At 46.8% G+C, this 23739-nt stretch overlaps 1 protein-coding gene across 3 annotated transcripts; it reads right to left on the bottom strand.

Moving 5' to 3' along the window:
- On the bottom strand, positions 1–23705 carry ABHD4 (abhydrolase domain containing 4, N-acyl phospholipase B). Of its 3 annotated transcripts, none has more exons than XM_060619178.2 (7): positions 23582–23705; positions 9293–9381; positions 7879–8251; positions 7567–7721; positions 5275–5386; positions 2299–2485; positions 1–1563 (listed from the first exon to the last, which is right to left on the bottom strand). In XM_060619178.2, the coding sequence occupies exons 2-7, from the start codon at positions 9330–9332 to the stop codon at positions 1474–1476; spliced, it is 957 nt and encodes a 318-aa protein (XP_060475161.1). In that variant the 5' UTR covers positions 9333–9381; positions 23582–23705; the 3' UTR covers positions 1–1473. The 3 variants fall into 3 exon arrangements, with proteins under 3 accessions (XP_060475161.1, XP_060475159.1, XP_060475160.1); XM_060619176.2 differs by lacking the exon at positions 23582–23705 and adding an exon at positions 13052–13162; XM_060619177.2 differs by lacking the exon at positions 23582–23705 and adding an exon at positions 12941–13053.
- Between the last annotated feature and the right edge of the window lie 34 nt (positions 23706–23739).

Genomic DNA, 23739 nt, shown 5'->3' with positions numbered 1-23739 from the left:
CAGTTTTCACTCATTTCTTTATTAATATAGAAAAGGAGCCCAAGGCAGCCGGACCAGTAGTACAAAGCACCAGGAGTTAATACTATTCTGGTGAAAGGGTTGGCTTTACAAAACGGGAGCAGACAGGAGCTGCCCTGGTTCCGGGGCCAGGCCCAGCCTGCTGCCCAGAACCTCAGAGCAGCACCCGGAACCAGCCCCTGGGAGACAGTTGACAGGTAGTTGGGGGGTGGGATGGGCTGGTGACTGTGTGGACAGATGGCAGGGATGGAGGGCCAGGCAGTGAGAACCATCCTGTGGCTGACGAGGACAGGGAACTGCTGGCTGGAGGCTCTCCACTGGACCGTGGGCAGGGGCTCACAGTGGGCTTCGGCCCTGGGGACAGTAGAAAAGCCCCACAGATACTAGGGGGAGTAAGGAATCCAGACACAGCCCTGGGGTTGAAGGGCCTTTCCCTGTCTCTCCACCAGGGGCCACCTTTGCTCTATACTACAGGTGGGGCTTCAGGCCCAAGGCACAGAGGGAGGCCAAGAGGCCTCCCAGTTGGGAGGATGAGGGGGCAAGGGAAGGAAGCCCTGGAGTGTCCCCAGCTCAGGCATCTGGAGCTGAGACACAGGACAGGACAGTGGCACCCCTGCACAATGGGGCTAGAATGTGGGACAGGGATGGGCTCACCTATGGCCAGTGACAAGGACCAGACTCATGGCAATGGTGCCTGCCTTAGACTTTAGCAAAATAGAGTCAGCGATGAGTCCTGGGTGTCAGCAGACCTGGGTTCTGGCCTTAGCTCTCCTGGAGCAGAGCTGTATCACCATGGGCCAGCCATGTCCTGCCCTGGCCTGCTCCTCATCCACTCATGAGGGCTTTGAATAGGACTTCTTAGGTCATGGGCGGGGGGTGGGGTGGGGGGGGGGTGGGCGGCACTCGGCAGGTCAAGGGAGCTCTGGGACCTATTCTTGGTAGTTGAGAAGTTAGTAGTTAGTTGGTAGTTAGCTCCCAATCAGAATCTGGACAAAACAGGCAAGGAATGGAGACTAGGGGGTGATGGAGGAAGATGTTTTTGCTTGGAACCTACCCCCACAAAACACTCCAGAGCTGGGAAAGGCTGCCGGGAGCCTCTCCTTCACCCAGGGGAAGAGGCCGCCCTCCCTTTGGCTCAGGGAGGGAGCATGACTCGTGCGATCCCTTCACAACCACCATCTGGGGGACACTTGGCATGGAGAGAATGGGTGGCACTATGCAACCCTTTATGTTCTTCCCCGGGGAGGGGAGCTCAAGGCCTCTCATGGCTTCTGCCTCCAACCCTTAGCGTGGGCTCAGGAGTGCGCTTTTTCACTGTGGTCCTGCGCTGGGGACAGCCCAAGACTGCCTGGCTGGCACGTGTTAGTCGGTGAGGAAAGGACACAGGGGCGAGTAAGCGGACAGGGAGGCGAGAGCGACTCTCTGGCTTTCTCCTCTTCCTCTACGGACAGCATCTCAGTCAACGGAGTCACAGATCTCTTCTACCACAGCATTGAAGATGTGTGGCTGGTCCGCATAGACGTGGTGCGACGCACCCTCAATCTCCTATGGAGAGAGGAAGAGCCCGCCAGGGGTGGAAAGGCCCTTTATTCGGGGCACCGGAAACTGGTGTCTCACACCGATTCTTTTTCCCTTATACCTGCTTGCCCATCACCTATGAGCACTTACCAGAAACATCGGTCCACCTTTCTCCTAGAATCTGGGCACTTTCCCATGCAGGGGGAGGGGTCCATGAATCCCAAGGTCCCATTCATTTTCTCCTCTGGTTATTCACTGTACCTCCTTCAATGCCAGCCCCACCGCTATCTGCTCATTTCATCCACAGGTCTGATGAACCAGGGCCCATACGTGGCACCCAGCCTAATTAAGCACTCATTAGCAAATGGGGGTGGAGAGGGATAAGAAAAAGGGAAGGCAGGAATGTGGTGGGAAGGCTTCCGGGCAGCCTTTACTACTTGCTCTACTGTTCATGGCTCTGGTATTGGGTGGGACAGGGGGTCTGGAGTGGCATCATGCTGTCTGTGTCCAGCTACTGAACGAGAACCGGTCATTTCCCTGGACCGTGCTAAGCAAGAATGAAAGCCCCTGATGACGGTATTACTGAGTCAGCCCTTTCAAACGCACTACACCATCCCCATCTGTCCATTCCTTTCTCCCCCCAACTCTCTGATCACCCTTCTCCATCCCAAGGCTCATCCATGCCCAGAGCTAATCACTGTGTGCAGGGATTCAACGCACCACATTTCCACCTCAATCCTGTGCCTTGGTGGGCCAACATACCATGTCTCGGACATAGGAATCCGGCCGCTGCATCTTTACTTTCTTTCCTGTGCTGGTATCTATCCAGGTGTTGGCCCCGTAGATCATGGTGATGGGCACATCTTTTCGAATCAAGTGAATTCGCTCCAACATGGGGCGCCGCGCCCAGCCGAAGGACTCCATCATGGCTTTGAATGCCGTCTCACCACTGAAGGAGCAAAACACGGTGAGGCAATTAGTAGAATAAACCCTGCAGCATAAAGTGTCAATGTTTTGGTCTCTTCAGACGCTGGGGCAGTATCCTTGTCCTGTGTGTCCCTCTCAGGCCCCAGCACTGGGCGCCTTAAATCCTGATAAGATTAGGAGGTAGGCCTGAATCTGTGGAGGCCTCCCAGCACAGAAGACAGTTAGGAAGGGACACACATATGAAAACCCCGGACACTGAGAATTGTCCAAAGATGCAATGGTTAACATTTACTCAACAAATATTGACATGTCATGCCCTGGGCTGAGTGTAGGGACACAGGAGTCAGATTCACGTGGTGCCGGCCCTGCTGGAGCTCACGATTATCCCACATTTTGGGGAGGCAGGCGTTAAATAGCTAATCATATGATTATTTAACATCAGATTTCCCAAGAATCATGAAAGGGTGGTGGAGCAGGAAGAGAATGGACTAGGGGCTTAGCTTGCTGGGGGTGAAGGAGAGGGGCGAAGGGCTCATGTTAGAGGGGTAGTGAAGAGCAAATACTATAGCAGTGCAAAGGGCTTCCTGATGGGATTGTTACCAGTCTTGTGAGGACCCAGGGGGAGCCATACTTTGTGAGAAGCAAGGCTCATCTAATCTACTTTGCTCCCCGGCCATCTCCTTAGGCAGAGCTGACCGAGAGGAGCATAAGGGGTCTGCAGGGCTGGGGAGGAAGCTGACATTCTGAGCTGCTCTGCAGCTTTTGCAGGAGGCAGGAGGCAGGAGGCAGGGTGCTTCGGGAGACTGCTGCCCGCCAGGCCCAGCCTGTTCAGGTATTGTGTCCCCCCTCCTTTGGAGCCCCAGAATGAAGGCAGGCCTGAGTTCTGCATGGGCCAGCAGAAACAGAGTTCTTCCTTCAGACATAGCAGCATGGTGGAAAACTATGGACTCTGAAGTCAGAGAGACACGAGTTCAAATTCTGACTGTATTTTCTTAGCAGGTCATGTAACCAGAATACATTTTAATGTTTTCATCTACAAATTGGGGACTTATATCCTCTTTATTCCTTCATTGAAGAAAATGACATGTACAGGGCCCCTCAGGTTGGTGGAGCAGAGTAGGTAGCCCCCACATATTTCTTCTTGGCCAAATGTCATGTTTTCCAAGGGACTGGTAAGAGTTACTACGGGCCTGTCAGGGTTACAACTCAGAAACACTCAGGTGGTTATAAAAGTGAGTGATGGTGGGGCGCCTGGGTATCTCAGTGCATTGAGCGTCTGACTTCAGCTCAGGTCATGATCTCGTTGTTTGTGAGTTCGAGCCCTGCATCGGGCTCTGTGCTGACAGCTCAGAGCCTGGAATCTGCCTCAGAATCTGTGTCTTCCTCTCTCTGCCCCTCCCCTGCTCGCACTCCGTCTCTCTCTCTCTCAAAAACAAATAAACATTAAAAAAAAATTTTTTTTTTTAATTGAGTGATGGTGTTAGGCAGAGAGGGCTATCACTGATGTCATCTCTGCTTTCCCCAGGACACAAAGGAGCTGCGTGATTATATATTCTGAGGCTTAGATTGGGAGGCCATTCATTGCACACAACTAGGTCTGGGACTGGGGAAAGTTGTGAGGAGGGAGCTGGGGTAGGAGACTGGCACTGAGTCCAGTGGGGGCTGACAGAGGGGTCGAGAGCAGGAAGCAGAGGGCTACCTGATTTGACTGCAGAGCTGAGTTTCAATACTGCTGCTTCAGCGGGGCCCTTCAATTAGCTGAGCTCATGCAGAATGCTGGCTAGACAGTTCCCACGCTGCCCCAAAGCCAGCTGGGTGTGAGGCTAATGCTCAGACAGTAATGCTGGAATGCAACCCCCCACCGTCTTCACAGCTTTGGGCTCACGACGGGTGACCTGGACAGGCCTGGCATGAGGCGGGGCAGTGCTGCTGCTCCGGTGTCCTTGGCTTCCCCCAGATGCCCCACAGCAAGCTGGCTGAGGCCTCCACAGAGGCGGTGCCACCCACAGATCCTCCTGTATCAGCCACTCACAGGGCACTGCCTGAGAGGAAGATAACCTCCCTGACTCTGCCCTGGCTCTCAGGTGCCAAGAATGCAGATCAGCAGGTTTGTGGGGCCTGCTGTGTGAGCAGTCATAGATAGGAACCTCTCAAGATTCTGGGGACACCCCAAAATGTCCAAAAGGCGTGGAAGGAGTTCCTGTCCCAACAGTAAGCATTTCACGGTGTACAGAATTTAGGTTTTAAATCACACTTTTCCACCAGCCATTCTACTTGTAGGAATGTACAGATCTAGTCATGTGTGTGCAAAAGAAGATGTGCAAAGAAGTTCTCTGAAGCAATGTCACATAATATCTCAGACTGGAAACAGCAAGGAAATTTGAGAACTACAGGCTGGGAGGGAGAAGATTTTCCCTTTCTTTCTTTCTTTCTTTCTTTCTTTCTTTTTTTCTTTCTCTCTCTGCCTTTTAAAAAATACCATATATTCATATCACTTTTTCAGTTAAAAATCTTTTAAAATGTTTTCCAGACTCTTGCCTGTCAGGCTAACTGCCTATCTCCAGGGGAGAATAAGAGTCTTCCTCTAGAGATGGGCAGCATGTTTCATCAATCTATTATCTTCTCCATCCCTTTGGGCCCATCCCTGGGGAGGTCTCTGGAAATAATTGAGCCTGCTAGTGCCTGCGTTCCCCTAAGTGAATGAGAGCTTTGTGCAAGATGCATTGCAACAAAGTTCTGGAGTTTTTCTACCAGCTGGAGTTTCATCTCCAAACCCGTGCACTCCGAGCTGGCTCTGGGAGCCGCCCTCACCTGGGATTCTGTGCATTGCAATGGTAGATATACTCAGATATAGTATCATCTTCAAAGAAGTCTGCAAACTTGCGCTTGAAGTCCGGCCGGAATCGCTGTACCAAGCCAGGCCCTGGAGGGGAGAGAAAAACATGGGAGTGGCCAGTTTGGGGGGCGGGGGGCGGTGGTGGGGGTGTGCAGGAAGACTTCTGTGTTACGTTTGCTTGGACAACTTTACCAAATGTTATTTCTCTAGGGGTTTGTTTACTTCCTACATTTAACTCGATAGTGGCAGACAGAGTGTGTGAGCTGTCGGGGAGCTCCAGATGACTACAAATTGAGAGTCAGTTGGTTACCAAAGAAGGTAGACAGTCCAATGTCACTAAGGAAGCAGGTTATTTTCAGTTCAAGGAAGTCTCAAGCTCTTTTCCTCTAAGGGTCTCAAGCCCAAGAGTCCATGGCTGAGATGCTTTTCTCTCACAGTCTGAACTAAGTTCTTTCTCCCTGAGACTCTTGGGGCTTTTTTTTTTTTTTTTTTAAAGTAATCTCTACACCCAGTAAGGGGCTCAAACTCACAACTCTGAGATCAAGAGTCCCATGCTCTACCGACTGAGCCAGCCAGGCACCCTGAGACCCTTAGGGCCTTTTAATATTCTGAAGGTTGCAGATGAAACCACCTGCCAAGAGGCCTCTCATGTTCAGGTCTGTAATAGAATACGAGTGGAGAAGTAAACTTAACTCTGGCATGTCAGACTTGGGCTGCTGTTTTAGAGCAATCTGTTCCCTTCACCTTCCTTTAGAGCACACACATAAGCAGTAGGGCACCTAAAACAGACTAAAAATTGGGCCTGATGGTCAACTTCTGATCTCTCGCTCTCTCTCCTGGTCTTCTCTCTGCATCTGAGGATCAAGGTGTTGAGATGGGAGGCACAGCCAGGATCCTCTGGGCCCTGGTCCTCCTCCATGGCTGCCAGCCAACTGCCCAACCATACTGGCTCTGAGGCCCATGCGTGAACCTGGCCAGATGCAAGTCGAGAAATGGGGAGAGTGGTTAGAGCAGGACTTCTCTCTGGAAAAGGGCTCCAGAGGGTCTGCTGGAGTCCAGAGTGCTGGGAACTCTAAGAGGGTCAGCTCTCTGCTCATTTACTCTTCTTTTGCACCTGTCTCTTGATATCCTTCCTTTCTTCCTAAGCTCCTACCTCTACTCAAATGCTCATTTTTCTCTTTTATCCAAAGTCATTCTGTTTCTCTTGAAGGGCGTAGAGAGACAACTCTTATTTAGTCATTAGCAATCAATTTGTAGTAATTGGCAACTAAATATTACTATGTGTACATAAGCCGTCACTGCAAGATAGGGGGTCCACAATCTTTTCTACCGAGGGAATCTGCTTGTTACTTCATCAGATTAAAAAGCCCCCCAGAAAGGAAGGGTGCTGGCAGGATGAGGTCAGAAGGCTGAGACCTACGAATTTTACTTACTATGGCTGGTTTTCCCTGACTTCCTTTCCTCTCCTCACCCATTAAAATTTGCTGGGGCGCCTGGGTGGCGCAGTCGGTTAAGCGTCCGACTTCAGCCAGGTCACGATCTCGCGGTCTGTGAGTTCGAGCCCCGCGTCAGGCTCTGGGCTGATGGCTCGGAGCCTGGAGCCTGTTTCCGATTCTGTGTCTCCCTCTCTCTCTCTGCCCCTCCCCCGTTCATGCTCTGTCTCTCTCTGTCCCAAAAAAATAAATAAAAAAAAAAAACAAAAAACAAAAAACGTTGAAAAAAAAAATTTGCTGACAACTTCTAAGTGGGGAAGATGTGATACCTAACCGGAGTAGGCCATGGTCTAGAGGGACTTGCCTGCCACTGTGGGTCATGTTGGAGGCTCTGGTTCTGACATCTCCCTCCCACAGGTGCTGGTGAGCTGCAGAGATGGTATCCAGTGGTGGTTACCATACCGAATCACCAACATGTGATTGTATGTGCCACATACTCACATATGTAGCATAAGAACTCAGCAGAGGAAGAGTCACTTCATGGCCTCCTTCTCTCTCTCTCTGGGGGTCTAGCCAAGGCACAGAGTGATAGTTCTGCTCTATCTGTGCCCCACACAGGAAAGCTTTTTGCATGCAGATGAAGGAAAAAAAAGAACCTTCTGAAAATGCGGACAAAGAGATCTAGTTCAGATTAACAGCTTTAAATAACAATGCCAGGTCTATTCCCACCTCTCCTGGACAAGTGGGGATGGTGGGAGGCTGGATGCAATGGGGCTTCTAGAATGGCACAGCCTTGGGTTGAGGAGATAGATTCTTTCTTTGCAGGCTACTCACCCCAGGGCCCAGCTACTCGTAGAACAGCCAGTGGATTGGAACGCCCTAGGACAGACGCCACAGCCTTGAACCAGGTTGGGGGTGCACGGATCTCACTGGGGTCAGTCGGTCGAAGAGGAAAGCCCCATGGGTCTACCAGGATGAGGTGTTTAACTCTATGGGAGGAAAAAGGGAAAAACAAGTTGTATGTGCTTAGAGGTACCACAGCCCTTAAACTGCCCCGGAAGAAGAGACCCACTGGAAACTAATACTGTAAGGTTCCCAGTGGGAGAGGGAATTAGGTCATGAGCAAGAGGGGTGGCTCTTCCTTACCTTTCAGGGTACTTGATAGAGTAAGAGGTGGCCAGGAATCCTCCCAAACTGTGCCCGAGGAGGATCATACTGGGGATCCCCATGGTCTCCCGCCACGTCTCTATTGATGTCACAAACTCATCCTCAGCCCCCTCTGGGTCCCTCGGGAATGTTGGCCTCGAGCTTCGCCCAAAGCCAAGCAGATCAAAGGTGTGCAGGGTACGGCGGGCACTCAGTGAATCCATGTTGAGGATCCAGAGGCCCACGCCACCCCCGAAGCCGTGCACCATCACCAGGGGGGTACGTTCCCTCAGCTCGGGACTCACGGTTACCGTCCAGATCTTGTTCTGGTTTGGGAGGGACACATATCGGGCCAGGAACTTGTTCTGGAGGCCTGGGGAGACGGGAATCCAGGGCAGAGCAGTAAGACTGTTTTCTGACAGCACCATCACTTTGCCTGGACTACCATTCCTTGGCTTTCTCTCTCCACTGCCAAATCCCTCCTGACCTGCCTCACCTCCTTCCTTTCACAACCTTCTGACCCATATGCCCTAAGAGATGAACTCCAAGCACTATTTGTAGACCATCTAGTCTCTCACAGGGCAGTGCTTGCTCTGTGACAGAGCTGCTTGGGGGGGAAGGTGCCTGGATCCTGAGTGGAGGCTTGAGAGCTGTGACTGCTCTGCAGCCCTACTTCCTCAGGCCCATGGGAAGAGAAGGTATCTGTGGCTGGGGCAGTGGATGCAGGGCAGGGAAGATCATAAAGGAAACCAGGCAGACGTGACCCAAGGGTCTTGTCTGAGCCTGTGGCTGCTGCCAATCATGGGATGCCTTGCTCCAACATAATGCTGCTCTTGATAGTTCATCTGTTGGAATCCCAAACTACCGTAGTAACCAGGTAGGTGGTGTGCCTAACTGGATAGAATACAAAGAGAGCAATATTAGAGAACAGAGGATTGCTGCTGGTCCTTAGGTAGAAGGTGGTAAAGCTGAGAAGGGCATGTGTGTTTGGAAGAAGAGAGAGGGAGAGAAGGAAGAAGGGAAGAATGGGGGAAGAAGGAAGGAGGGAAGAATGGGGGGAGAAGGAAGGAGGGAAAGAGAGAATATATAGATGAGTGTGTGTGTGTGTGTGTGTGTGTGTGTGTGTGTGTGTGTGTTGTGTGTTGACAGTTGGTACTGGCTTTGAAGTGAAGTTATGGGATGTGTCAGGAACCAGCATGATGGACAGGAAGGGAGATGTCGAAAAATCACTATCACACAATATGGTATCCTCAGTGCAAATCTCTCCCTTCAAACCACTGACACCACTTACTCCCACCCCAAGCACTATTAATTAATCAAGAATCTGTGGGTTCTGTCAACTAGGCTCTGGGGAGATCCTGTATCCTCCTTGGGCCTCTTGATGGAGGTGGGATAAACCATCCCTCCTACTCACATTGGAGGATCCTGGCTTCCACATTCTTCAGGTGAGACATCGACGTGGGGCGCCAAGCAGGCAGCCAGCTACTCAGCCAGCCTTGAGGCCTGAGACAAGGAGACACGATGACAATCATTGGCAACATTGACACTCTCAGCCTTGCTGACAGTTACAAGAGTTATCGGGGTGTTTCCCAGGCTCAGAAGACCTGCCGCTGTGGCGGTCAGCAATTCCCTGCTGCCTGATAGACTGTTACTCTTCTCCAGCAAAGGGCTGGTAACAACATGCCCTTTGTTTCAACAGATACTCAGGATGCCGTGTGTATAACACTTTACAGTTTGCAACGCTCTTTCACATTTATTATCTCATTTGAGCTTTATAACTTTTGTTACTGGTTATCATAATGTTCAAGGAGATCACAAGAGAAAAAATGCCAACTATTAACTAATGTTTCAGTTATCTTTATCTTTTGCCATCCCCAGGACCAGATGTTCCTTTAGGGTAGGACAAATTCCCATGCCATCTGCCCTCCTGGCAGGGCCTTGGGGTTTGTGCATGCCCTCTTCTAAGCCCCTAGAAGAACAGAGCAAGGTCAGTGCCCAGCTGGGCTCTCACGTAATCAATCAGTCCAGCCTGGAACAATGAGATGGGACAGGAACGGAGAAGAAGGCAGGAGACCTGGGTTCAAGTCCTGCTGTGATTGCGTTCCCAGGTTGCCTCTGGCTTTGTTTTTCCAGATTATAAAATGTCTACAAAGCTCACATATGTCCTCACCTCCAATAGCATGTGGTAAAATAAAGAGACTACATCCTGCCGGCCCCTTTATGCCCAAGGAAATTGAAGTCATTGCAGGGTAGAGATTGAAAGCACCAGTTTTGGAGGGGAAACAAAACAAAACAAAACAACAACCCCCTCTGGTTCTGCCATCACACTATCACCATTTACAAGCAGAATGGCTTTGGCCTGATAAATAACCAGTGTTGGAGCATCTAGATAGGTTGAGAGACCTCATAACGTGCCTGGGACAAATTGGACACTCAACAAATGAGTTTACTACTCCTTTTCCATTGTATGATATTTCTCTTGAATTGTGCCTGAATGAAGGAATTACAAGGTGGATACCACCAGCTACAGGAAGGGTCTTTCAATATCGACATACTCAGGCAGGGGTATTTTGTGGGGGAACGAGGGCAACCATTACTTATCCTCTTGGCCACACACACAGGACATCCTGATACACCATCTGAAGCACAGAATTTTAGATTAGGATGGTTCCTTAGGAATCATCTAGTCCAGCCTCTTTATTTTACAGATGAGGAAACTGATGCCCAAAGAGGCCATGCTGCTGGTGAGAACAAGCAGAAGTACAACCCAGATCTCAGATCCAGGGTTCTCCGTACCCTTCCTCTGGGCAGGTACCTCAGCTTTTCTTTTTTTCTTTTTTAAAGGAGAATTAGTTTTAAAATTTGTTTATTTATTTATTTTTCAGTAATCTCCAGTGTGGGGCTCAAAGTCATGACCCCGAGATCAAGAGCTGAATGCTCTTCTGACTGAGACATTCAGGCCCCAGTCTCAGCTTTTCAAATTCACAATATATAACCACATCTTCACACGGTCTCCGTTTTCTGAAAGGAAGTGTGATCTAAAACCAGAAGCCAGAGTTCTAATCCTGGCACTGCCACTTATCAGCAGTGTGATTTGGGGCACATTATGTAGCCTTTATCTGTCAGTTTCCTCATCTTTAAGAGACAGGTAATAATAGTATCTACTTCATAGGGATCTCATAAAGATTAAGTGCATTTATGCACATAGAATAATGCCTAGCATAAAATAAATTTCCAATAAATGTTCTTTTCCCCCAGCTAAATCATAAGCTGCCTACATTCAACTCTTCAAGGACTGCCAGAGGCTTGCAAGAAATACTGAGGGTTCAGCCAAGAGTGGTGTATCAATGGCTTAAGCCAGATGAGAATTGTCAGTCTCAATCAATCCAATTCTATGGAGACTCTCAACCCTTTTAATACTCCACTGGAATTCCTTACTGTGGGCTTAAAGCATGAGCACCAAGACCACAGAATTTTGCCAGTCTTAAGAGACAGACTTTCTCTACACATCAGACACTGTGACAAGTCAGACCATGACACGTGGACCCCACATTGCCTTGTATCTGCCCAAAGCAGTGCTCAGGAGAAATGCTGTCCAATGGAACAACACGATGGGCTGCTCAGAGGATATTCTTCAGGGAGAAGCTTTACTTTGCCTCTCTTCTTCACCAGAAATGTTCTAAAGCACTGGAAGTGATATCTGGCACGCTGCATCTGCTAAATACTACTGGGGATGTGAGGGCTGGAGTGGGAAATTGAGGCAAGGGGCAGAGAAGTCACTTAGCCTTGAACTTGGCCTGGCCAGAGTGGTCTCTCCCCTCTAAAGGGCTTTTATCCCGTTGGGAGGTGAAGCAAAAGGAGTTCTGTGTTGGGTCAGAAGCCTGCTCTGGACCTCTGTGATTTGGGCAAGTGTCCTCTAACTTTCATGGGTGCTGGCTTCTTCATCTGTAAAAAAGAGCTGAATTACCTGCATCTCTACCAGCTCTAATCTGTGTTTCCCTAAGTCATCGTAACCATTGTAAATTTCCTTTTGGAAAAGTCATCTTCAGAAAGCAACACTCTTCCGGGGCGCCTGGGTGGCTCGGTCGGTTAAGCGTCCGACTTCGGCTCAGGTCATGATCTCACGGTCCGTGAGTTCGAGCCCCGCGTCGGGCTCTGTGCTGACAGCTCAGAGCCTGGAGCCTGTTTCAGATTCTGTGTCTCCCTCTCTCTCTGCCCCTCCCCTGTTCATGCTCTGTCTCTGTCTCAAAAAATAAATAAACGTTTAAAAAAATAATAAAATAAAAAAATAAAAAAAAGAAAGCAACACTCTTCCTGAGCAGTTCCTTCAAGCTCAGGAAGATACTATGGTCATAAAGTTAATTAGTTTTGCAGGCTGCCAGTTCTGCAGCTCTGAAAAGCAGGAACACAGGATCCAGGAGAGGCCCTGTTCTGGTGAAACCAAGGCTTGGCTGGGAGCTGAGTCATTCTGGAAGCAACTTTCCCTTGCTTCTATCAGACTGCGAACTGCTAGCCACACTACCTACAGGTGGCATCCCGAACCTGATGCCCTTGAGACAGTGTCAACAAATCCCAAAAACGGTAATTCTGAAAGCACAGCATTAAGGATCTCGTGATGATTAAAAAACGTTATTAACTAGAGTGGGAAGCGGCTAAGTGTCTCAGTAGGCGAGAACTAAAGAAACTTGCGAGCCCATTATTCCAGACAATCCCAGCGCCGGCGCCCTCTCTCTTTTCTTCGCGAGCCCTTTCCCTGCCGGGCTAAGAAAGGCCCTTGCCACCCCCCGACCACCGTCCTGGGGGCAAATCCCAGTGAGCAGACCCGGCTGCTACCCCCACGCCCGCATCCCACGAGCTGCGCGGAGGATCTGGGCCATCACCACTAAGTCTAACCTCTCTGTACCAGAGGAGCGAGGAGCGATCGCGAAGACTAAGCGTGGAAAGTCAGAGTCCCCCGGCTCAGGCAAGCTAATCTACCATCGCTCCCCGAGCTCTGCTGCTGCCTCTTCTGGGCAGAAGCAGAGCATGCAAACGCAACCCCGGGCCCTCCCATGAAGCCGACCTGGAAAAGGAAAGGCGGGAAGGTGTCTACAACTGTTCCTCAGTCACCGACAGTCCCGGGATCATGGCCCAGAGAGAGAGAGAGCAAGAGAAAGACACAGGATTAACTCACTGTTGCTCCAGATCATCAGCCATAGTAAACAAGCCCTGCCGGGTCGAGCCGAGCCAGCCCATCCCTCCGCCTGACGCCAGCACCAGCTGACCCAGGAAAGGGTCGGATAACAAAGTGGGGCGTGGCCAGGGCCGCCGGGCGGAGGCGCAGGTCCCCAGAACGCCCAGGCGGGACCTGAACCCGGCTGGTGGTCGAGCCGGGGTCTGCGTGCCGGCACAGGGGCCTCTGGGGTCTCACGGAAAAGGACGGGATTCCTGCTCACACATTTGGGGGACAGTGAGGGAGATGGGTAGTACTGAAACAACCGGCTCCCTCACAGCCCTCGTTCGGCCCTAGTTAAAAAGTGACAAAACTACCCCTGCACGCTCACACCAACTCTGGGCTTCCCGGCAGAGCTCCCTCTCCGCTGAAATCCTCCTCCTGGTGTTTCTTGTAAGGTGATGCTTAAGATGCTTGTGGAGACACTACTATTGGTTAAATGTTTCTACAAAGAGCCTGGGGGCCTGTAACTCAAGTACATTGCCACGTTTTGCAAATAAAAAACAGGATGCCCAAAGCTGAACTTCAGATAAACAACGAATGCTTTTTTAGAATAAGTACATCCCGTGCAATGTTTGGGACATAACTGGGCATCCTGTATTTTATCTGGCAACCCTAAACCTTAGCGACATGTGCCAAGATGCAGTTCTTGTGCTCTGGAGATTTCCCAACCTAGTTCCCAGGAAAGATGTGCTCAATGCCAGGTCTCCCTCAGTTTGGGGAATCCCTGCCTCCCCTACCCTCAGGAAGGGCAAATGAAGTACTAACCTATAAGGCTGGGTCTGCTCTAGGTTGCTGGAATCCCATATGGGGCATGGGGGTGGGGGTGGCTGGCTTATCTCTTAGGTCCGGAGCTTACTTCAGGCTTGCTCAGCAGAGGACCCAAATCTTGAGGCTGGCTCCAGAACTTACCTGAACTGGTAAACAAGTCCTAATGTTGAGGGAGTTGTCGGGGTTCAGGTCATCCCCTTGGTTAGATTAAAACCAAACTAAGGAGTGAGGAGGGTGAGTGGGAGAATGCTGACAGGGACGGGGTTTGTCAATGTGTTTTTCATTAGCCCTCTTGCAGGTCTTACTGAGATTTCTCCTTTCTTGTTACACAGTGTTAAATTGATCTGATGACCATTATAAGGCCTCAAAGTTTAAGAGAATGGGCATGTATAGAGTTTAGGGACCTAGGAATTTGCCAGATGTGGGGCAAAGCAGTATAAAGAGTGGAGTTGTGGCATACATTCTTTCAACTGGGCGCAGTGGTTCTAAACTTCAGTGTGTATAAAAATCGTCTGGAGGGCTTTGTTACAAATTCAGGATTCTAATCCCTAACCTCTGAGATTCTAATTTAGTTGGTTTGGCTTGATGCTAAAAACTGCATTTTTAGGAAGTCCTTTAGATGCTGGAGTTCACTGAGACTCATTGGTTAATTAGAAGCATTGTTTCTGGGGTCAGAAATCTGGGTTAAGGGTAGTCTTGGTTTTGCTATATATCCACTACATGCATTTGGGTAAATTACTTAGTGTCTCTTAATTTTCTTCCCCTGACTGTCTTGTGAGGATTAACCAAGATAATTCCAATAAACATTTAGTACATTTATGCTAAAATTTATTACTATTATTGTTACTGTATACCTATTCAAAGCCAAACCTTATGTTAGGCACTAAGAATACTGTTATCAAAAGGAAATAGACAGCCTGCTCTAGTGGTAAACATAGACTTTCTATCTGCTGCCACCCCAGGCTGTTTGTCCGTTTGCAGGGCTGGCAGCTTTATTTTCGGAGCTCAGCTCAAACCTCCTGTCTTCTGAGGCCTCTCCTGACCACAGGGTCTAAGAGAGACCTCCAATCACTCTATTTTTATTTACATTTATTTACATCACTGTATTTTATTATCTTCATAACACTTATCACCATCTGAAATTATTATGCCTTTATGTTTACTAATTTATTATTAGTTTCCCTTCACTAGAACTGAATGAAGGTTGGGGAGAGGGTATGGGGGAGGGTTGTCTGTTTTGTTCTCAGCTTTGCTGCCAGCACCTACAACAGGGTGTGGCTCAGAGTAGATACTCAGTAATGACTGGATGAATAAATGGATAAAAAGTCCAGCTAGGAGGCAGCTGTGTAAACAATTACCTATAAACTAATATGCTAAGTGTCAAGGCTTTGGGAGCTGTATTTTAAATTGTACCTTATAGGAAATTCTGGGCTTCATCATTTCAAGATAGGACAACAAAATCTCTCCTTTTTCTGAAAACCTGTTAAGATGTAGCAGTTTTTTGAGGCAAGGATGACCTGGCTAGAACTGATACTGTATCTCTCTAGACCTCATCTCAGGAGGCAGTGTATTTTGTTTCTGTGTGCAAAACCATTTTTTGTTTGTTTGTTTATTTATTTATTTAGAGAGCACACATATGCACACGCAGGGGAGAGGGGCAAATACGGAGAGAGAATCCCGAGCACAGGGCCTGACTTGGGGCTCCATCTCATGAACTGTGAGATCACGACCTGAGCCAAAATCAAGAGTCAGATGCACAACCCACTGAACCACCCAGGTGCCCCACCAAACCATCTTTATGAGGTACTTCCTACTTGGAAGTAGGAAACGTGTAAATGGAAAATGCCTTTTATAACCAAAGTCAATAGATTCCTTAAGGTGTCCCCAGAGCTGGGATAATTTAGGATTGGGCTGGATCTGCTAGAATTACAGACTGGAGAAGACGCTAAGTGCCTGTTCTAGGCAGGCCTCTGGAGAGAAATTTTCTCCTTACCTTCAAGACAAGACACACTATGTGCAAGTACAAAATAATCTATTTTCCGTCTATTGCCATCATGTGTGATTTTATGTATGATTAAAGTTTAAAAACATTTTTAAAAATGTTTTATTCATTTTTGAGAGAATATGAGCAGGGGAGGGGCAGAGAGATAGGGAGACACAGAATCTGAAGCAGGCTCCAGGCTCTGAGCTGTCAGCACAGAACCTGACACAGGGCTTGAACTCATGACCCTGAGATCATGAACTGAGCCGAAGTTGGATGCTTGACAAACTGAGCCACCCAGGTGCCCCTGTATGATTAAAGTTTTAATATGGTCTTTATGGATGGAAACTAATTTTGACAAACCCTCTTTCCTATGCCTATAAGTCGCATTAAATATTCTAGAAGTTGGTGGAGCTGATAACTGATAGATTAGGTCTGGCAGGGATAGAACATTCTTTGGTTTCAAATGGGTGTGACTGTGTTTTGAATGAACTATGAACAAGGTATGACGCTTAGATTAAACATAGGAACTGAGTGGAATAGTTGTAAAGTTGTTTTGTCCAATATGATAGCCATTAATTATATGTGGCTACTTAGGTTTGTTAGAAAACAAAATTTAACCAAGTAAATTTTGCAGATCTAATTGCCTTTATTAAACAATTCATGAGGGGTGCCTGTGTGGCTCAGTCTGTTGAGCATCCAACTCTTTTTAAAAAAAATTTTTTTAAACGTTTATTTATTTTTGAGAGACACAGAGAGAGAGAGAGAGAGAGAGAGAGAGAGAGAGACAAAATACAAGTTGGGGAGGAGCAGAGAGAGACACAGAATCTGAAGCAGGCTCCAGGCTCTAAGCTGTCAGCACAGAGCAGGACATGGGGCTCAAACTCATGAACCATAAGATCATGACCTGAACTGAAGTCAGATGCTTAAGTGAATGAGCCATCCAGGGACCCCAAGCAACCAACTCTTTATTTGGGCTCAGACCATGATCCCAGGGGTGTGGGATTTTTTCTCTCTCCCTCTGTCCCTTTCCCCTACTCGTGTTCTCCCTAAAAATAAACAGACAATTCAAAATCTGGCAGTGTCTCCTCTAGCAAATAGAGGGGAAGAGTTTTATGAAATGGAAGGCTTTTATAAAAAGAGGGTGGGCAAGAAAGCTATTAGCAAAAGAAAAGGATTGTTCAAGCCACTTTTCCATAGTAGGGGAAAGCAAGGGGTCTTCTCTTCCTTTGGGGGAGGGAGAGGGCCCATGTGGCAGACTCATTGGCACTGATGGAAAAATTCTTGACTAACCTGTTAAGACTACATTTCTGGGGAATGTTGAAACTACAATTAGATTAGGTACTAAAGCTTGGATTTGGGAATGTGGTGTAAGTGAAGCCATTTTGGGGCTTTGGTTTTCTTTTTCTTTTTTTAGATTTAATTTTTTTTTAAGTAATCTCTGCACCCGACCTGGGTCTTGAACTCATGACCCCAAGACCAAGAGTCACATGCTCTTCTGACTGAGCTAGCCAGGCATCCCTAGGCCTGTAGTTTTCTTTTTAACAGATTTGAATTAATAAAAATGAAAAAGTTTCTTAGTTACAACTGGCTACATTTGAGTGCTCAGTAGCCACAAGTGTTTGGTGGCTGCCATACCCGACAGCACAGACACATCTGCATCATCACAGAAAATTCTATAGAACAGTGTTCCTCAAGCAGTGATAAATTCAGTCCCATGGTGTGGACAGTGTTCAGCCCTTGCACAGCACAATATAGTAGACTCCTGGGCACTAGAGAGGAAAAATGAGGGGTTTTCTTTAAAGATTTGGGCTCCCAAAGATTATGTCAAGGAGGAAGAATTTCCAGGGCACCTGGGTGGCAAGGTCAGTTAAGCATCCGACTTCAGCTCAGGTCATGATCTCACGGTCCGTGAGTTCGAGCCCCACGTCGGGCACTGTGCTGACAGCTAAGAGCCTGGAGCCTGCTTCGGATTCTGTGTCTCCCTCTCTCTGCCTCTCCCCCACTCGCACTCTGTCTCTCTTTCAAAAATAAGTAAACATTAAAAAAAACAACAACAACAACAAAAAATGAGGAAGAATTTCCTCTGCTTTCTAGCTGAAGAATCAAATTGACATGACAAATAAAATAAACAGGAGAATATCAAGTCCAGGTTATCACCTGTGCTTCTTCCAACTGGCTACAAATTGGAGATTCCCATGACCCCCTCCTGAGGTTCAATAATTTGCTAGAATGGCTCACAGAACCCAGGAAAACAGTTTACTGTATTACTGTATTGCTAGAATGGCTCACAAGGTCTAAAATGGAGTCACTTTTGCTAAAACCTCACCAAGACTTAATACCTAACCTAACTGCAGTTTCTGCCTTTGGAACTTCCTGGTCAGCTCTGGTGAGGCAATCTGACTGAGACCCCAGGGACTTAATCTATGGGAAGGTAACCTTGCCTGGAATAATCCTTTTAGCTTCCTTGTCCCACCCTCCTCTTGCCTACAAAAACCTTCCATTTTTGTACAACTCCTTGGAGCTCATTTCTATTTGCTAGATGGGATGTTCCCTGACTCATAAATTCTTGCATAAAGTCAATTAGATCTTTAAATTTACTCAGCTGAATTTTTTTTTTTTTTAACACTGATTTAGTATAAAAGGATACAACTTAGGCACAGCAATATGGAAGAGATGCATAGGGCAAGGCATGGGGGAAGGGGCACACAGCCTTCATGTTGTCCCCAGTTACACCACTCTCCCAGTGCCCAGATGTGCTCAGCAACCCATAAATTTGCCAAACCTCTCTGGTTAGGTGAATTTTTCCTTTTTACTTTAATGGAAGTTTCATTACAGAAGCATGACTGATCAAGTTATTGCCCATTGGTGACTGAACTCCATCTTCAGCCCCTTTCCTCTCTAGGATGGGGCTTAAAGTTCCTACCCTGGAATCACAGAGTTAGTTTCCCTGGTAACCGGTCCCTACCCTTGAGGGCTTTCCAAAAGCCATTTCATTAACTTAGATTCCAGTGTGGTTCAAAGGGGCCTGTTATGAGTAACAAAAGATGCTCTTTTCACCTTTATTGCTCTGGAGCTATTACAGAAACTGAGGACAAAACCAAATATTATAACAAAAGATGCTCCTAGTGCTCTTATCATCACTTAGGAAATTACTAGAGTTTTAGAAGCTCTGTGCCAGGAACAGGGGTGAAGACTGAATACACATTTCTTACATTAAAAAATATAAAGAAGGGGGTGTTAGCCACACTGGGGCAAATTTAAAAGGTGGAGCTGTTATATACAATACTTAAGAATAGCAAAAGGAGGGCTCTGAAGGACAAAATATACAGGGAAGAAGAATTGGAAAAAACTCTTCTTTCCCATGCAGAGATTTTCTTTAGAAGAGTCCTTTTCTCTGCAAGATTTGTATTTTGATAAAGAGTGTCATTTCTTACCGTACAGAGACACTGTAAAGTCATGGCCTTTGCCTGTAAGGGGACCCTCTTGCCCCTCCACTTTCCTATTGTTTTATGATGTTGAGTGTTGAATAGCAGAACATGCCACCCCAAAATATGTCACTGTACCATAAAGATTATTTTGAGCCAAAGGCAATTGAGAAGAAGCAGATACAAGAAAAGCTCTCAGCCTCCTCCTATTTGTGTAAAAGTAAGACTTAACTTTGTAGATGTGCCTTCTCCCTCCCCCGCCCCCCTTACAAAGGAAGAACAGAAGCATTCTAGATCCTTATCAACCCAGAGAGGGCACCAGAGGAATCTATGTAACAAACTCTCCTAACTAACCCTTATTTTTTATTAATTCCCTCATATATTTTTACCTTCCCACAATTTGCTGCCCTAGAAACTCAGTCTTTTTTCTTTGTCATTTCTCCAAAAGTGTATTCCTTTTTTGTTTAGGTGATGTTGTTACAAACAAGGCAACAGGCTCTAAGTGGAGTCACTTATACTAGGCCCTACATCATCAAATATTAGTTTTGACTTTCCCAGAAATGGTAACAATCTGGAATTACCTAATTAGCCTTAATCAGTTAATGTGCCTGATAGATCCCTGCCACCCCCTGAAGGAAAGTGACCTTGATATAACCAATCTGCTTTTTGTCATTATAACTTCCTAGTTCCAGCTCCCTTCTGCCTATAAAAGTCTTTCATTTTGTATAGCTCCTCAGAGCTCCTTTCTGTTAGATTGAATATTGCCTGATTATGGATCATTGGATAAAGCCAGTAAGATCTTTGAAATGTACTCAGCTGAATTTTGTTTTTTAAGGTGATATAAGCCCAAGTTCTAACCACCCCTTTGAGTTACTCGTAACTGGGTACTCCCATGTGTATATACGATGCATATGTTAATAAACTTCTGTTTGTTTTCTCTTGTTAATCTGTCTTTTTTTAGTCTAATTTACAGGGCCAATAAAACTAAGATGGTTAGAGGAAAGAGTTTTTCCCTCTCCAACAGTGTTTTTGTAATAAAACCTCTAAGGTCTATTCTGACTTCAGCTTCAATTTATAAATTTGTAGTCTTTCAGTGCCATCTCTTGCGTGCCCAAAATACTGGGGCTCTGTGGTTTGCCCAACTTGTAATTATTCAGAGAACTAGAGGAATCATAGTTAATCACCAGTACTAATGGTTGTTAAGAACAAACATTTACTGAGTGTCAAATACTATGTTAAGTGCTTAGTGTCAACATCTCATTTAGTCCTCACAACTGTTAAAAAACAAGTCAACCAAGTAAATTTTGAAGACTTAATTGGCTTTTTAAAATGATTCATGAATTGGGTAGCATTTCATCTAGCAAATAGAGGGGAATGCTGAGGAGTTTTACAAAATGGGGGGTTTTTATAGAAAGAGGGCAGGGCAAGAAAGTTATTAGCCAAAGGAAAGGATTGTTCAGGCCACTTTTCCATGGTGTGGGGGAAAGCAAGGGGTCTTATCTTCCTTTGAGGGATGGAGAGGGCCTGTGTGGCAAACTCACTGGTGCTGACTGAAAAATTCCCGACTGGTTAAGACTACATTTCTGGGAGATGTTGAAACTGCAATTAGATTGCATTAATATGCATTAAGCCCTGGTTTGAGGACTAAGCCTAAGCAGTGCCATTTTGGGCCTATGGCTCTCTTTTTAACATAACATTCCAATGATCTTGCTATTGTTATTTCCATTTCATAGAAAAGGAAAATGAGCTGCCAGACTAACTTGTCATGAATTAGACAATTAGTAAACAGCAGAATCAATGTTCCAACACAGGACTGGCTGACTGGGAAGCCTGCACTCTTATCCATTATTCTGACCCTGAATTTTTACATATATTAACATTTTGATTTTAACTATTGAAATCAGATCTCCTGGGTGGTGCAGTAGGTTAAGCATCCAACTCTTGATTTTGGGTCAGGTCATGATCCTAGGGTCTTCTTGGGCTTGAGGCCCATGTCGGGCTCAGCACTGAGCATGGAGCCTGCTTATGATTCTTTCTCTCCCTCTGCCCCTCTTCCGCACTCATCTGTGCTCTCTCTCTCTAAAACAAACAAAAAGAACATTTAAAAAAATGAATAAATGTACAAACGATTGAAATCAATACTAGTATTAGCAATTTCCTATTGGCAGATAAGTCAAAAATGTTTCCGTGATTATAGAATCATAAACTGAACACAGAACAAGACCTTTTCTTGATGTTTTAAGTAGTCCAGAACAGCTTTAGTTTATTATATTGGTGTTTGACTTTGCAGGTCTCAGAAAAGAATGCACTTGGTAAGTGAATTTGGTATTTTTCATTTCTTCTGCTTTCCCCCTTTGGGAGTTCCTGTGGAGATGCTAATGATGATAGTTGACATGGATCAAAGGCAGACAAAGCATAAGGGAGAAACTGCTGGAAGGAGCCTGGCTGATGGAACAGAAACCCCTTGAGAAATTCACTCCTGAATGATTAAAAGGCATCAGCCTAGCCTTTAAAGTCTGAAGTTGAATACTGGTGAGAAAGCTACCCTCCTACTTGCTGATGAGGCAGGGAGAAAGGTTCAACTTGTCAGAGAAACTGAAGGTTCCTGCTTTATTATATTGAAATGGGAACCAGCCTGGTTATTCACACTTTTTTTCCCCTTTTCTTCTCAGCAACATAAGAGAGTTTAGACTGCACTTAAGTTCATATAGCGGCAGTGCAAATCTCTGTGGGTGTGAATATGAATATACCTCTTCAAATATATTGTAAAGCTTTCTTTCTTTCCTTTAATTAATTAATTCATTATTTTTCACAGCGGTTAGGGGCAGAAGGAGAGAGAGAATCACAAGCAGGCTCCATGCTTGGAGCCTGACCCTGGGGTTGATCTCAGGACTGTGAGATCATGATCTGACCAAAATCAAGAGTCTGACGCTTAACTGACTGAGCCACCCAGGTGCCCCATAAAGCTTTCTGAGGACATGAATTATTTCTTTTCTTTCTAGAACCTGACCAAGGTTTTCCTCACCACTGCTAAATGGCACATTTGTTGATGGTGATATAGCTTCCAGTTTAACAAGTAAAAAATGAAAATGCAGAACCCTTGTCTTTACTTGCTGCTTTAGGAATTTTGATTGAGTACCTAGGATAGCTCAAATTTGTTAATAAGCTTAAAAAGCACCTGGTTATGTACAACCTGCAGCTGAAAGATGAGATGAACTTGAGCTGGAAGGTCAGATTAATGTGAAATTAAAAGTGCAGCAAAAGCCAGAAATTAAAGTGGATCTTATTTGTTTAAAAAGTTAAAACGCTAAGTAAAAATAGGCAATTCCACTTGTTAAATACAAAACCACAAACCTTCAGTTTCCCCTGCAAAATGAGTTGGGGGGTGGTGGTGGTGGTGGTGGTGGTGATGGTAGGGTTTGAACCAAGCAATGCTCTTATGGGACTTTTGACGCTGATATCCTGGGATATTACACAGGATTCAAGATGCTAGCTTGGAGTAAAAGGTTGCTAAACTTGATCATTTATTGTCTTCACATTAATCGACTGTTTTCTCTTGCTCCCCGCCCCAAACACAGGCCCCTTTAAGACCGCATCTGAAGGGCCCCTGAGTGGGTCAGCGGGTTATGCATCCGATTTGGGTTCAGGTCATAATCTCCAGGTTCCTGAGTTCAAGCCCCACATCAGGTTCGCTGCTGTCAGCGCCGATCCTGCTTCGGATCCTCTCCCCACCACCTCTGCCCCTCCCTCATTGGTGCGCGCTCTCTCTCTCTCCCTCAAAAAACAAACTTAAAAAAAAAAAAAAAAGAGACCATATCTGATTGGCCCAACGGTACCTACAATTTAGCACAACGCTACGAGGAGGCGACCAGTAAATGTTAGCTGAATTACAATTTAGGTTCTACTGTGCTTATTCGTAAGCGCTCCCAGAGCCAGATCTCAGTCCCAGTTCAGGACCAGGTAGAGGTCAAGCTCCCTCCCTCCTCCATCCGTCCCACACTTCCCTCCGCCCATAACCAAGTGTAAACTGGTGCTTGCGCAGTGATTAGCAGCGGTGTTTTTCACTGAAGGGGAACTTAACTTGCCCTAGTGATCTGGGACAGGCATCTGCCCTTAACAGCTAGGGCGGCTCGGGTGCTGAACCCCGATAGCACCAGACATTGCCTCACTTCCGATCCAGTTAATCTTTGAAGACGCCAGTGGTCCAAAGAAAGCCCGAATCCTAGGGGAGCTACGCCTTCCTTTGTAAAACGTGTCCCCCTCTTCCTCTCACGCTATCCTGTTGCTAGAGCAACTGTGGGCGTCACCAACCTGACCGCGGAAGTAGGACAAAAAGAGTACACGTCTCCAGGCCACGAACAGATCCATTGCGCAGGCGCATTAGCTTTCTCTGGCCGCAGCGCTCATTCTGTGGATGTATTCTGCGTCTGCGCATTAGTTGTTTCGCGCCCTGGCCTGCGTGTACGCCT

Source organism: Panthera onca, chromosome B3, assembly GCF_046562875.1.
Source record: "Panthera onca isolate mPanOnc1 chromosome B3, mPanOnc1 haplotype 2, whole genome shotgun sequence".
NCBI lineage: Eukaryota > Metazoa > Chordata > Mammalia > Carnivora > Felidae > Panthera > Panthera onca.
Note: the sequence above shows the minus strand (reverse complement) of the source record. Positions and strands in the feature narration are given on the sequence as shown.

What these genes read in the sequence shown, in the direction of transcription:
- ABHD4 (XM_060619176.2), bottom strand. Translation starts at nt 13,113, where the DNA reads ATGGGCTGGCTCGGCTCGACCCGGCAGGGCTTGTTTACTATGGCTGAT. An exon ending in TCTATCAAGTACCCTGAAAG is followed by an intron (nt 7,722 to 7,878) that starts GTAAGGAAGAGC and finishes TTCCTCCCATAG; the next exon opens with AGTTAAACACCTCATCCTGG. An exon ending in ATTCCTATGTCCGAGACATG is followed by an intron (nt 1,564 to 2,298) that starts GTATGTTGGCCC and finishes CTCTCTCCATAG; the next exon opens with GAGATTGAGGGTGCGTCGCA.